At 45.3% G+C, this 14627-nt stretch overlaps 1 protein-coding gene across 3 annotated transcripts; it reads left to right on the forward strand.

Annotated features, from left to right (window-relative positions):
• Positions 1–2194: 2194 nt before the first annotated feature.
• On the forward strand, positions 2195–9062 carry TCTEX1D1 (Tctex1 domain containing 1). Of its 3 annotated transcripts, XR_003095808.1 has the most exons (6): positions 2195–2515; positions 2605–2751; positions 4723–4814; positions 5789–5913; positions 8013–8157; positions 8845–8968. XR_003095808.1 is itself a non-coding variant. In XM_025212879.1 (5 exons), the coding sequence occupies exons 1-5, from the start codon at positions 2433–2435 to the stop codon at positions 9046–9048; spliced, it is 651 nt and encodes a 216-aa protein (XP_025068664.1). In that variant the 5' UTR covers positions 2196–2432; the 3' UTR covers positions 9049–9062. The 3 variants fall into 3 exon arrangements, 2 of the variants coding, with proteins under 2 accessions (XP_025068664.1, XP_006031317.1); XM_025212879.1 differs by lacking the exon at positions 8013–8157 and having other exon boundaries at positions 2196–2515; positions 8845–9062; XM_006031255.3 differs by lacking the exon at positions 8013–8157 and having other exon boundaries at positions 2197–2385; positions 2602–2751; positions 8845–9062.
• The last annotated feature ends 5565 nt before the right edge of the window (positions 9063–14627 follow it).

Consider the following 14627-nt stretch of genomic DNA (forward strand, 5'->3'; position numbering starts at 1 on the left):
TTCATAGCTAAAGGTTTCTCCTGAATTGGAGATCCCTGTGGCCCATAACACCTATAAGGACCCAGTGCTTGTATGTGTGGTATTGCCATGTTTATTGAGACGGTAGCATGCACCTCTTGGTTGCTTTAATTCCTTATTGCTGGTTTTCAGAAGTTTGTGCTGAGCTGCTCCCCACAGGCAAAGGCCTTGAGACACTGCTCTACATTAACCAAGGTTTTGAGTTGCTAATTTTCTTTGTAATTTTTTAACCTTCCTCTCCATCCCTGTTTCGTTTCCCTGCTGCTCCCTTGCACTGCCCTGGGCTTCTGAGTAATGGTTACGCCAGCTACAAAATGCACTGCCTTTGTGTCCTATGCTGCCCCTGTATCATCTTCTTGTCTGTCCAAAGTCCAGGCCTCCATGCTAAGCTCACCTACTCACAGGAGAGCAAGCATCGCTGCAGGAGCCAGAGCCAGGATGTGGGACAGGGACTTGCATGGAATCGGAGGGGGTGGTTTGTTGAGAGGCATGGAGAGCATAGCCGAGCAGGCGTGGATCCAGAAAGGTGCAGTTACCCCCTGCTGCCTCCCCCTGCCCCCCTTGCAGATTCCTGCTCCACCTGAAATTTAACACCAAGCGCCTGGCAGGCGGCAGCATTTCTAGTCAGGCAGCAACAGAGGAGTCAGCTGACCTCATGGATCATTTATAATCTAGCTGATCCCTTCTAAACTATTCATTCCACAGCTGTTAATAACCCTCTATTGTTTTCAATCATCTTGATGTTCCACTAATCAAGCCAGCCTTTCTTCTGAACTTCAGCTGTCTGATGGCTGCTCCTGGTAAGGTGGCTCCTACCTCAGAGCCCTGCAGACTGCTTTAAATCTAGCCAAAAACATTACTTCAGGTGTGGAAACGTTAACCCAGGTGAGCATTAACTCAGGTACAGAAATAACTTTCAGTGACGCATGGGGTGCTCTGCCAAGATGCTCAGGTAAGCTCGATTTTGTCTTGTGCTTCTGAAAGAGATGTGCATTTCATCGTAATGACTGCAGGACTAATGAGACAACTCCTTTGGAGCTGTGCCTAGTCCACTGTGTTTTCAGTCATAAGATACAATACGGCAAACAAAAGCACATGGCAGTAACGGTATCTTGGTTTTTGCTTGGATCTTAAACTGAGTGATAGGGAAATTTAATCTCGCTGTGACCAGAGGAAGTGCTGCAAGGACACACTGAAGGCAGACCTCAAGAAACTGGCTGCTCACATCAAGAACTGGGAGAAGCTGACTGCTGCCAGACTCCAATGGTGCTGCAACCTCAGCCAAGGTGCAGCCCCTTGTGAGGTAAAGCATCGTGCCCCAAAAGTAGAGAAGGGAGCAGAGGGAAGAAAAGAGGAATCCCAGCCTGCTCTGCCGTAAGAAAAGACCTGCACCTCCTGTCGACAGGTGTGTGGAGCAGAGATTGGTCTCTTAGAGCACATCTATACACATGCGTTTTAATGCACATTAGCCTATTCTAATACACATTAAAGGATCACATGAAATGTTTTCCTTAATGTGCATTAAAATAAGCTAATCACTTTAAAAGTGTGTACTTCAGTTAAGTGCATTAAGCCAGGCTAATGCACATTTGTCTAGTACCTCACAATGGAGGACGCTTATCCGCTTACACCAGATCTCGCGAGCAGCAGAGTAACTGTATTGGAGCAGACTCAATGAATCGAGTCTGCTCCCCCTGCGAGCGGACGTGCCCGGCGCTGTCTCATGCATTCGTATAAGCGGCAAAACGCGGGTCAGTGCTGAGAAAATGACGGCAGCGCGCTTCTGAACTAAAACACCTTCAATGCATTTTAGACACACAATTTGCCATTTGTACACATGCGTGCCCGGCGCTGCACTGCAAAGGTGTACAAATGCCTGCGGATAGTGCATTACCTAACGTGCTTAATGGGAGGTGTAGGCGCAGCCTTGGGTCACCTCCAGCCCCATCCCGGGGAAGATCACCCTGGCGCCAGGCCCTGAACCAGAACCCCTGGGACGCGTTGTAGTTGAAACGCGCCCGCCGCCCTCTTCTCAGCGCTGCCGCGCGTTTCGCCACTGACACACGTGCCCCGGCTCTTCGCCCAGTGCCCCGCCCCCCCCCGCGCCGTAGGGGCCCGGCCGCACTCGAGGTCGGTGCGCGCCCTAAAGGGCATGAAGCGCACCCTTAGGCCGCCCCCGGGCCTCTCCAAGCGGCTCGTCTCTTCTGCGCTGCAGACGAAGCGGTGCGGGGCGGCGGCGGCTCCTCCCCGCGCCTCCGGCTGCGCCGCGATGAGGGCGGTGCAGTCCCGCCCCGGAGCCGAGGGCGGTGTTTGGCCGTAACCCTAGAAACCCTCGGCCAGCCCGGCTCTGCCCTGCCGGGCCCGGCCCCGGGGAGCGGCGGGGAGCCGGGCTGAGCCCCCCGGGGTGCGGGGTGATGTGCAAGCAGTGCCAGGGAGCGGGTCCCGGGCAGCCCCAGGGAGGCGGTGCCCTGAGCCGTGCGGCCGCCGCCTCTTTAAGGTGTAAAATCCTCCCCCTGGCCCATAGATCACCTGCCTTCACGCGCCTGATTTACTAACTGTGCCCCCGGTCTGCCCGCGTGTCACCAGGGCCCCGCGTGTTACCTCTTGGGCTCTAACAGACATGTCGGACCTAGCGAAGGAGAAGGCATCTCGCCTCTTGAAGAAGCAAGGCAGCGTCTCCTCGCTAAGCAGCCACGAAGTCAGAGCGAAAGATGTCTTTGGAAGAAGCAAGGAGTGAGTACCTGCCCTCTTCTCTCTCGGGTTAGGGCGACGCAGGCCCGGCAGGTGACAGACGTGCTGTTTCCTAAGCAGCGCGCCGAGAAGCCCCCCTCGCACGGGAGGGTCGGTGGGTTTTCTAGCTCAGACGACAAATGGGTTTGGTTTCTTTTTCCCATCGTGGCTATTTCACTAGAGGAAAAGACCTCTTAATTGGTTTTGGGCCATATTAATCTGACCCTAGAGCGATAAGAGAAGTAAATGTTGACTAAATCATAATTGCTTTTGGGATTACTTGAAAAAATTGTACTTGATGGTGGGTTAAAGTCCGTGCTTAGCCTCGGCTCTTGTTCCTAAAGATATAAATAGTGCGGTGGTTCTCAACCTTTGTTACACTTGTTAGGTCAAACTAATGCAGAAATCTGTTCCTGCCGCAGCCTTTCCCAGCCTGAGCCCACGTTCTTCCCAGAAACAGGCGCATGGTATAGTTTCACTTGGCAGTCGGTGGGTGCTGGAAAAGTGCCTGAGGTTTCCCAGACTGTCACACCGCTGCCAGTTGGAACTGTCCCATGTTTCCAAGAGGAGCGTGTGGGGACGGGCTGGGCAGGAGCAGATGCTCCTGCCTGCATTAAGTTTATCTCCTGCTGCCACCGCTTCCCAGTCTGGCTCCCCACGTGGCACGCAGGGCAATTTCACCCAGCTGCAACAGCCGTGGTGGCAGGGCCCATGCCGCAGCACCACTGCCCTGCTTGAGAACCACTGGATTAGCAAGGTGCTGGATGACCAGGGATCAAGCCAGGAAGATACAAGCCATCTTTTGAATTTTATTGCAACTCTGTCCAGGGCTAGGGTACGCAGGCACCAGAGGCAGGAGTTTGGGGAGGGGGGGAAGGAGGGAGCACGTAACTGGTGGGCAGGGCAGTCAGCAGGGGAAAGAGGACAGGCCACTTGACTCCCCTGCCACCTATCTCCCTGCCACCACTTACCATTTGCAACTCCAGCTCTAGCTCCAGTGGGACCCGGGGCATGGAGCATGGTCGCTCCAGCTGGCACCAGGCCACACAGTGGTGGTGGTGGCAGCTCTGGACATGGCTTCAGCTCTGGGGCTGGAGATGTCACTGCAACTCCTGCGATCAGACCAGGCCGTGGCCAGAGTGAACATGTGCTTCTGTATCCTGGGCCAGAGCTGGAGGGTAAGCAGTAATTGCGGCGGCAAAGGTGGTGAGGTAGGCAGATGCCAGGGGGTGCAGTCATTGTGTGGACAGGAGGAGCTGGGGCACACAGGCACTTGGGGGGCAGGTGGAAGGAGACAGGGGATGGGCCACTTGACTCCCCTGCTACCTATCCCACCACTGCCTGCCCACCTAACCCCCTGCCAATGCTTATCTTGCTCCAGCGGTGGCAAGGACAAATTTAAGACCCCCCCTCCCTCCAATAATTAGATTTTATACATGGAATATTATAACAGATTTATAAATTTTCCATGCATAGAATCTACTTATTGAAGGATTGTCTTAAATTCAAAGCCATCTTGGGTTCAGGTAAATACAGTATTTTTTTTAAAGAAGCAATTATTTGATTCATTCTACTCCTATCAGTACAGCCAGCAAATTTAAAATACTTTTTTTCTTAAAGGCATTTTAATTTTAAAAACAGAAGCTGCAAGTAGGATTTGGAGAAATATTATGTATGCCCTTTAAAATTATTCATCTGTTCTTCCTTGTAAATATATTCTGTGCACACCGATTCAGTTATTTTGTTTTTGTGTTCCACTGGAGGGCAGCATCTTTCTTTATCAGGTAATGAATGACCTGTGGAAAGAGATTCTTCATTGATCTCATTTTTACAGACAAGTATGAACATAGTAGAAGGGTTTTCTTAGACATAAGTCTTCCATTGAAAATGGAGTCCATTAATGCAGTCGTATTAATTAATATAGATTTCCGTATGCACTAGTTTTAGCTATTTACTTTTTTACATTATCTTCAGCTCCATGAGTACAGTGTCTTATATGGATCAACCTGGTCATCATGATGATTTTTCTCGCCCTGCGGTTCAGATGGAGAACACTTACCAACTAGGTAATGAATGCTTCCTCCTCTGTTCTAGCCTGAGAGGAATAGGTCCAGACCAGGATAACTGGGTGAAATTTGGCAGCCTGTGGCTATTTAAGAGATCAGACCAGATGAGGGGTGTTAAAAATATGGTCTGTGGGCCAAATCTGACCCATAGAGTCCCATTTTTTGGCCCCTGGTGCTGCCCTGCTTTTCTGGCAAATAAGACTAGAGGAAGAATTTCATTAAAAATTCCCAAAGAGCTACAAGCCTTGTCTTGTACTTCAAATACATCTATTACAAACATGAGGCACACTAGTTACTGCAGTTAAAGAAAATCAAAATATAAATTAAAAGATGCTTTATTTTCTAGTTTAAAAAATCATTGTCTTTCCCAGTTTGTGGGAAATTAATGTTCTTGGAATTAAATACTATATATAGCACTGTTTGAACTAGCCATAAGATTCAACAAAGCACACCCCATTCTGGATTTTCAGTGTCCCTACTATTCTAGATCTTGTCTAAAACCTGCCAAATTGGCATGTTAGTATTATAGTATTATAGTGAGCACAAGTATGAATCATAATGATAATTTTCATTTATAACCCGACCTTGCATTTGCATTTGAGTCTCCATAAATCAAGAGAAAAAGAGAAGCTATACCAAGGGTGGCCAACCTGTGGCACAAGTACTATGTGTGTGGGGCCTGCAGCAGATGGAGGAGGGGACAAGTAATACAGTCGCAGATCAGGAAGGGAGCGGAAAGAGAGCAGGAAGTTAGGTGGGGAGCACAAGGCAGGAAGCATAAAGCAAAGCAGCAGATAAGACAGGGAAAGGGGACCGGTGTGGCACTCAAGGAGGACGCAGGTGCCAAAAGGTTGGACTCCACTGTGTTGTACTTTTTGAACGCTCTCTTGTTGATCATTTTGATTACAGTGCATATGCCATTATTCTCAATGCAGACTTACAGTTAAGGTATATAAAATGTCTTTGTGTACCAGGTCCTACAAGACGTTTTCCTGTGGTTACGGTGAATAATATTTTGAAGGACGTGCTGACTAATTATCTTCAAGAAGAAAAATATGAAGCGGAGTTATGCAGACAAATGACAAAAACCATCTCTGAGGTATAAACGTGATTTGTGAGTAAAATGAAGCTTATGGGTAGATGGTGGGTCAGTTTGCTCCCCACTTTATCAGATCCAAGCATGGAGAGGTCTTTCGTGAACCATGTCCCCCACCCTCTCTGGTAAGCCATGTGTACTGTGGAGGGGAAAGTGCCTAGGCAGGGCCATGAGTGGAAACAGATCAAGGGCTTGTACTTCCTCCTCCCTCTGTTTTACAAAATTTGCCCAGAAAAGGTAGCCCATCTCTGACTGCATTAACTTTTATGTCATCTCCCCCTCCACCTGCTCCAGAAGATCACAGTGCTGGTGCCACTGGGGAGATGTAGTTAGCAGTGTTAGCCACATTGGGCATCTCAGAAAGGTTCAGATGCATCAGAAGCATGAAGTTAAATCATATTAAACCCCTGTGTAGATGCTGTCAGGCAGAGGTAATGTCCTTAGTTTGCTTCAATTTAATTGATACTTAAAATAGTTAAAAATTCATTTGCTTTTTTAAGTAAGATAGTCATGTTTTGTAACTTAATCCATTGGTTCACACGATACACACAAATCCAAGACAATAAAAAGTATGTTGATTAAGTTTTGAAAATTAAAACCTTTTATTTATATCCGTGCTCTGAAAATGAAGTAAACTGAAGCAATTACCAATGAATACCATAGAAGTATGTAAAAATGCAGAACTGCTGAGTTATCCTTTTTTAGCTGAATTAAATAATTATATATTTGATCTATTCATAAAAGGAGAAAATGCCTTCATTCCCCCTATATTAGCAATCCCCATTAACATTTTATTAAACGCTCCAGAAATGTTTTTTTCCATTTCATTGCTGCCATTGAAAATACTGGAGATGAATCAGCCATGTTCTCTGGATCATAACTTGTATTTATTTCATTATGATTAGCTCTTAAACAAATTATATTAGATATCACAAGTTCATCCAGGCATGTACTTAGCTTCTACTTAGTAACAGGAGAGCAATAGCAATTTGCTTCTTTTTGTATTAAAAGGTGCAGAAAATAAATACTAGGAGCCACAAAAATATACTTCAAAATTTAATTTAATTTAATGCATAGACCACCATTCAGAAATGAGAAGTTTTGCAATAATCAGCAGCATAAGTATGTAATGAAAAGGAAAAATATATGTTGTGAAGACTATGTTGGGATGTGAAGAACTGCATACCTTTGTGAGCTTACATAGTCAGAGCCATTGGGGAGGCAAGTGTATGGCAACTTATTTTAAGCTGCTTGCAAACTGAGATGAAACCTTGGTACGTCCACTGTTTGTATAGGTCCTCGTTTGCTTACGAATGCAAATATTTATATTGTCCTGCTGCTGCTACTTCTGTTCTAGCAATATTAATTTATTGTCAATTTTTTTAAATGATTCACCATAACTTCCAGGATAGTATTTCAGCTTCGTTCTGACTCCCCCGCATTTCTGAAGGCCTCCTCCCCCATTTTTGAACATACAAAGCTCTCAGGGATCTTCCACATGGAGCCATTCCTGAATTACAAGCTGACATGACAGCTGTAACATATAAATGACTTTATTTTGTGTATAAGCTTTAGAGTTGGATTTTGTACTAAGCTTATCAGCATAAACCCCACAAAGGTACAGTGCAAAATCACCATGTACGTGACATTGTGGAGTTCCAGGTTCATTGTATCTAGGTTTATGCTTTACATCCGTTTATATGCTCAGTTTTAAAGATTCTTTTCTGAACTCTTCAGCATCTGGGAGAAAGGGTTAGGCTGGGCTCTATGCAGTTTGTGCATAATCATGAGTAATAAATCCAAAACTGCCAGTACTATTGAAAATGAGTGCATGGTGACACCTCTGCAAATGGACTATATTGGTTCTGTCAAGTGACACACAAATTGTCAGGGAGGTGGCTGGCATTGAATGGAACTAGTAAACCAATCAGTTTACTAAGAATTGTGTATGAAGCTCATTCTTTTAGCTCAGGGATGACAAAGGCATCTGGCCTCACAGGCTGGATGAATGGCAGGGCGGCCAGTCCATGGACCAAATCAAGTCCATGGATTCTCTCCTCCCCTCTGCTTGCCAAATCCACCACACGTATCATCTGTTCCAGCTGCTCCGGGACCTGCACTGCACGCAGCACCTGAGAAGCAGCCAGACTAGCCGGGGCATGTGACATAAATCCTGGAGTGACTGGAACAGGTACCACACTGCATGTGACACCCATCCTGAACCAGCTGGAGCAGACACCGTGTGTGGTACGTGTCCCAGACTGGCCAGGATATGTGATGTGGATCCCAGAGTTAGTTGGCTCTGCTCCTGGGGCACATATGATGCATACGTCAACTTAGACCCAGGGACAGCAGCCGGGGCTGGATAAGGGGGCTCCGCAGGCTATATCTTTGACACCCCTGGTTTAGCTAATTTGGTTTTGATTGTCACCAGGAATTTTTAAAAAACCCATAAAACCTCATTTTTTTTCGCCTTTAATCAACAGCTATTATTTGGAATAACTAAAAGGAGATAATTTGTTGAGTGAGAAGCCATTTTTACAGTAATTTCTCTTACTACATCTGTAGTTTCATTTCTGTAATTTTGCTAGGAGGGTCTGCCATTTTGTATCATTCCTAACATTAATTCCTTAAGAATGTGATGTTTCATGTGTTTTGGAAATGCTATTTTCTTGGATGCAATATGCTGTCATACATTTAACTTTGCATGGGACTATCATAGTTTGGGGACGATGCTACAAAACTACAATGTAAGTCATTACCACTGATGGTTCTGCAAGTACTAATACAGTACTTGTACATCTCTACTATACATCTCTTGTACTTGTACCTCTCTATACTATGCATACTATATATCTGTACATTTACCTTCCTAATCCTGTAGCATAAAAATAATTTATGAATAATATATCTAAACATGTTTCCCTCTTGTAGGTAATTAAAGCTCGGGTAAAAGAGCTCATGATACCAAGGTACAAGATAATTGTCATTATCCATATTGGACAACTAAACGAACAGAGCATGCAAATTGGAAGCAGATGCCTTTGGGATCCTACAAGTGATACATTTTCATCGTATGCTTTTAAAAATACCTCACTGTTTGCTCATGCAAATGTTTATGCTGTTTATTTTGAATAGTGAAAAAAATCTAGTTGGGGAAATGATACTAATCTATTTTATCATGTTTATATTATGAGATATATTAATCTATAGAATCATATAGATTATTATACATCTAATAATAGTATAGATAATAAATATGAATCTATTTTATGTTTATATTATGGAAAAAATTGAGGGAGGCCCCAGCCAGATTACATCTATTTTTAAATGTGGATGTGATAAACCTTTAAGGGTTAAACGTAATAACCATGCATACCTACTTAAATGATTTTCTACTTTTACTACATTCCTTCAGAATGATTCCTACTAAAATGACAGTTTGCACCTGACTCTATGTTTTAAAACCAAATACCACTTCTTGTATCATTGTGTTCTGACTCAATCCTAGTCCTCAGTGTCAGTCCCTAAGTAAAACAGTTTCGTGTATAAGACCAATATTGAAATTTGGAAGGTAAAAAATCCTTGTCCTACTCTGTCAATACAGAGACAAGAAGTTGGGCATATGCACAGCTAAGCCATGAGCTGTATGAATGGGTATTGCACAGTTAGGGTTTTGTGAGCTGCAAAGAGTGTCCCATAAAGATTTTTCAGGTAATTGAGCCACATTATTCATTGTCTTCAGCTCTGTTTTCCCCCTTTCTTCCTGTCCTTACCTCTTCTGCTGCACAACTGCAGAGGTTCTGCTGTTTTTTGAATGAGAGCATTTGGACTTTTAATTTCAATAAGAATTAAAAGCAGTGAGGAAAAGCTCGTGAAGTTATCATGACATATATCAGTTCATCATGTTCACAGATATTTAAATATACTGCAGACAGTAATGTTTCTAGTTTGTGATATACACATGAAATTCTGTTTCCATTTTGCATGTAATAAAGTAAATCTGTTAGTCAAAGTGCACAGTGCAAGAGGTGAAAATCATTATTAAGATTTTTTTAGGGGTGCACTGATAAAGATTTTCTTGGCCAACATGGATAGCCAATTATTAAACAGCCATATCAGCTGATACCAATCCGATAGCTGATTTATAGGAATGCATCGTGGCAGCTTGGAGACCAGTGTCTGTCCAGTAAGTCTGTGGGGGGTGAAGGGGTGTGGGGCAGGGACAGGGCATGGCGGGGAGGGGGAATCAAGGCCCCCACAGTGAGGGAGGGAGTGAGGCAGGGGCAGGAGCTGCCCTCCCAGGATGCTAAATGCTACCCCAAGAGTGGGATGGAGCCATGGATGGCTCATCTGGGAGGGCATGATGACCGGGGTGGGGTGGCTCCCTGCCACTGTGCGCACCTCCGTGGGAGACATGTGCTCTTTGGATTTGTGCACAGGGCAAGGGCAGGCTGCCTGCTGCAGGCTCAGGGCCAGAGCCTATGCTAGCATCTTCCTGGCAGCGGGGCTGGGCTGGGCCTGCACTTGGGATGGCCAGCAACAGCACTGGGATGTGTGGCTATGGGGAATCTTGGGGTGGCTATAGCCCACCCCATAGCAACTCCTCCTAGCTCTGCCACCACTCACCCTGCCCCTGCCCACTCTGAGCGCAGCCCCGGCCCATTCCCCCTGCTCAGAAGAGGCTGGTACAGCCTCTGGCCCCGAGCCTGCAGTGGACAGCCTGTCCTTGCCCTGCACACAGATACAGGGGGGCACATACCACCTGTAGCTCTGTCCCACTCTCAGAAGGGTTGCATTCACCACCCTGGCTGGGCAGCACCTGTCCCACCACTCCTTCCTTCACCATGGGGCCCTTGATTTGTTCCCCATGCCCCTTACCTCCCCCATGTCCCTTCCCCACCACAGACTTACTGGCTAAATGCTGCTCTCCAAACTGCCGGGCTGCATTCCTGGCCGTGTGCATGCTGTAGTTGTGCACATACACACAGCATTTTTGGTGACATTATTGGCTACACTAGCCAAAAAAACCCGATTGCCGATAATGTTAATTTTCCTTTTATCAGTGCTGATCCTATATCCAACCGATATATTGGTATACCTCGAGATGTTTTGTGTCTGGTTTTAAATAGAAATCTTGGTAAATCCCTGTCTGTTCACCTATATCTTTGCTTTCTTACCAAGTTAAATTAGTGTTGTCCATTCTTTTCCTTGTTTCCACATGTGAAAGAACGTATGTTGGTAAATTACCCAAGCAATGTGAATTACAGCATTCAGAATAGATAATGCAATCATTTTTCTTTTACAATTTTTTTAAAAAGGACCGAATGCAGGTTACCATTTTCTGTCTACATGGTTTTTAACTGTTGCATCACGGTACCACTAAGACCCAAAATAAGTTTTTGACTCTGCAACCAAGTTTTCCACACTGAAACCAGAATATATGTATGCTAGAGTGTGTTGTTATTGTTGTTTCATGCACAAGAACTTCCACTGGACAAAGGTCAATGGCCGCGTGGGGGTATAATTTCTACAATAGGTTTCTTTAGGCCAAGCTCAGAAGTTCTGATAGAGAGGTGCAGTAATCTTGCATCACAGAAGATAGTTTTTGCCTACACTAAAACAGCTTGAAAGACACAGGAGATGTTTACAACTTCACCCTTGCATGGTGTATCCAGAATTGCCTCCCTTAGAGCACACAGAATCAGTGTGCTGTGTAGAAGTCCTTATCACATGGGCGACTGGTTCTTCCCGAGTCTGGGGGGCCACCCGCAGGCGCCACCGCCACCGGCAGGGGCAAAGCTGGCAAGCTTCTGCAGGTGCTGCCAGCGGCAGTGGCGGCAGCCCTGTCAGGGGGGGCCACGTGTCCCCCTTACGCATTGCCTGTGCCTTATCACATCTTTCTTTCCAGTCTGACAAGTCCTTTCAGATGATCATAAACTTTTAATGAATGTTTCCTAGTTTTATTCCCCCTGCCAAATAAATAAATCATGCTCCTTTGCTACTGATGAGTCTGAATTCTTTTCTGTACCTCTCTGAGTCCAATGTCCCAACAAAAACTCAGTTTATGTACCTGTTACTAGTGAAGTGATATTAAAATGTTCTTTTTTCAAGATTTGGGAATGAGCATGTTTAAAAGCTGAAGCTATTCCTGGTATTCTGGTAGTGTTTGGTTTTGGTTACTGTAAACTCCTTTTCTAGTTGAAGAAATACAGTGAATGGAGAAGAAGTGTAGAAAGTGTTTGAGAGAGAAATAAATGCTCTGATTATTTGATAATGCTTTTCAAACCTGGGGCTGAGCTTCAATAAGTGCACTGTAGGTGTGGAGATGGGCAAGCTCTTTGTCACTTGAGAGTTGTGGCACATAGAAGGTGCTTAAGGTCATTTTTTATGAACATTTCACACCCTGAACCCCCAAGTACTTATGTAATTCTCAGTTGGCTTGTGTTTGGAGGGAAGGGATGTCTTGTGGTTATAATACCCAGGTCTGCTTTCACCTGAAAAAAAATCAACCTTCCACACAGAAGGTTTTTGAGTCTGTGTAGTTTAGAGACCTGTTGATATACTTGACAGATTTAATTTTATTCATGAACATATCACCACTAAAATAAACCTTACATGGGGCTTTAATTGCACAGTCAAAATGTACCAGGTGCCCAAGTTGAACAATAAAGGAATTCAATGCCAGCAAATGCAGCCCTCCAAGAAAGATGGAGGAAATGTGGATCTTACTTTCATATCAGAAAGTAAATCATTCTGCATTATGTTCTATGATAAACAGCTTTCTAAAACTTCAGAAATAAGTCTCTTATTCAAGGTTACTAAAAACAGCTGCATTTTGAGGAGCAGGTGCTACTGGTTTCATATATAAATATATACATGTTTTTCTTATATGTAAAACATGGGTTTATATTGATTACGGTGTGAGCAGTGGCAGTGGTTTACAACTCGCACGTAGACAGTGTTTGGTAACAGAATCCTCCCTGAAGGTAACACAACTGCTTTTTAATTCTTGATATTAAATGCACTTCCTGATAAAGCATGAAATCATCTACTGTCAGTTTGTGGGACTGTGAAAAAAATAGTCGTCTCATAAACCATAGATGATGGGGGATTCATTTTTATCTTGGTTCTATAGGTCCCTCACTATGAGTTAGACAATAGCAAATAATCATTTTAGGCCATAAAACTTGTATATGGTACAGAAATTACAAGTAAACAGCTGCTACTGAGTGACCTGGGTCCAGCAGTGAATGTTCAGGTGTTAACTTTTATAGCGCTTAAGTGGTTTATTGCTTTACCAGTTATGTACCTTTCTCCATGGGTCATTTGTTTTTTTTATGTTTTCCTTTTATTTATTTATTTTTAAATAAAGTGATCTAGGAGACTTGCTTTAGGATGGTAAAAATGTTGTGCCCCTAGCTGTAGACGGTCTCAGTTAAGTAGAAATATTTTATAAATATATGAATGGGGCTAATCCTGTAAGTTAAACAGGGTTTTTTTCCCCTGAGTTTCTCTATGAATCTTATTGAAAGTCCAGTGCCTAGGGGCCAGATTCTAATTGACCTCTAAGGGACCTCAACTTCACTGTCACTATAAATTTAGGCCCTTTGCCTCCAGTACATGATGCTAATCAACAGGGTTAGGCATCTAGGCTTCCTATATAGTAAATGAGGAGATTCAGGTGCCCCCCAGGGCATCTACCCACTTGGCAGTGCCTAATGGGCCTAAGGGCCCTAATTCCCATTCATCCTCTGAGCTTAGGCAGTTGACTCAGAGCTGATCACTGAGTCAACTGCCTAAGCCCTGTGTGTGCATGCACACATGCACATTCGCTCACTCTCTCTCGCTCCCCCACTGCACCCCCACCCTGCTGACTTTGCAGCTCCCAGGAGCCCTGATGGCGGAGCAAGGCAGGACAGTGGGGAGACCCATGGCTGATCTCTATCCTCTGTGCATAAAGGCTGGACCCAGCTGGAGCAGCCCCTTCCCCTAGCCATCAGCAGCTGCCCAGGGCCGTCACACACAGCCTAGGCCTCAGCAGCAGCTGTAGCAGCAAGGCACATAAGTGCTGGCAGCAGGTAGCTTCCCAACCTGCCCTGCTCCAGCTGATCCCTGCCCCCAGGCAGGAGGAGCAGTGCCCAGCCTCCAGCCCCCCCTGCCTCCAGCCACTACTCAGCGGGAGTTGGGCCCGGCACTGCAGGTGGCAGCAGCCTCTACCTCTGCCTTCAGCAGCCAAATCCAGGACTTTGGCTTCAATTTACACTAACCAGCTGGGACACCATGGCAGCCGATGAAATCCAGGGCTGTCCTGGCCAATCCAGGACATATGTTCACCCTAATTATAGGAAAATATTTCCCCTGTGGGTAAGTTGTACCTTCAGGAACTTTTGATAGGAATTCTAGCAACTTTCTCTAGGACTCGTAGTTATTAGTGTTGGGCCTGCTCTACATGGTACAGGTATCATGCAGTTCACTGGCTAATTGCACAATTACCATGAGACCAGCTACACATGCACAATAGCCATAAAAAGCTCCAACCAACTATAAAATTAGACCCCAGAAATGTGTACTAACTTTATAGCTGGTTGCTATCAAGCTTTAATCTGCACATATAGCAGGGTCTCTCCTGCATCTGGGAGCCCTGTCAGCTTACAGGGCTCCCAGTCGGCAGGGCTGCTGTGACCCCCAAAGCTCGGGCTGTGTGAAACCCCTTG

The sequence above is a fragment of the Alligator sinensis genome, unplaced genomic scaffold (genome assembly GCF_000455745.1).
Source record: "Alligator sinensis unplaced genomic scaffold, ASM45574v1 scaffold1339_1, whole genome shotgun sequence".
NCBI lineage: Eukaryota > Metazoa > Chordata > Crocodylia > Alligatoridae > Alligator > Alligator sinensis.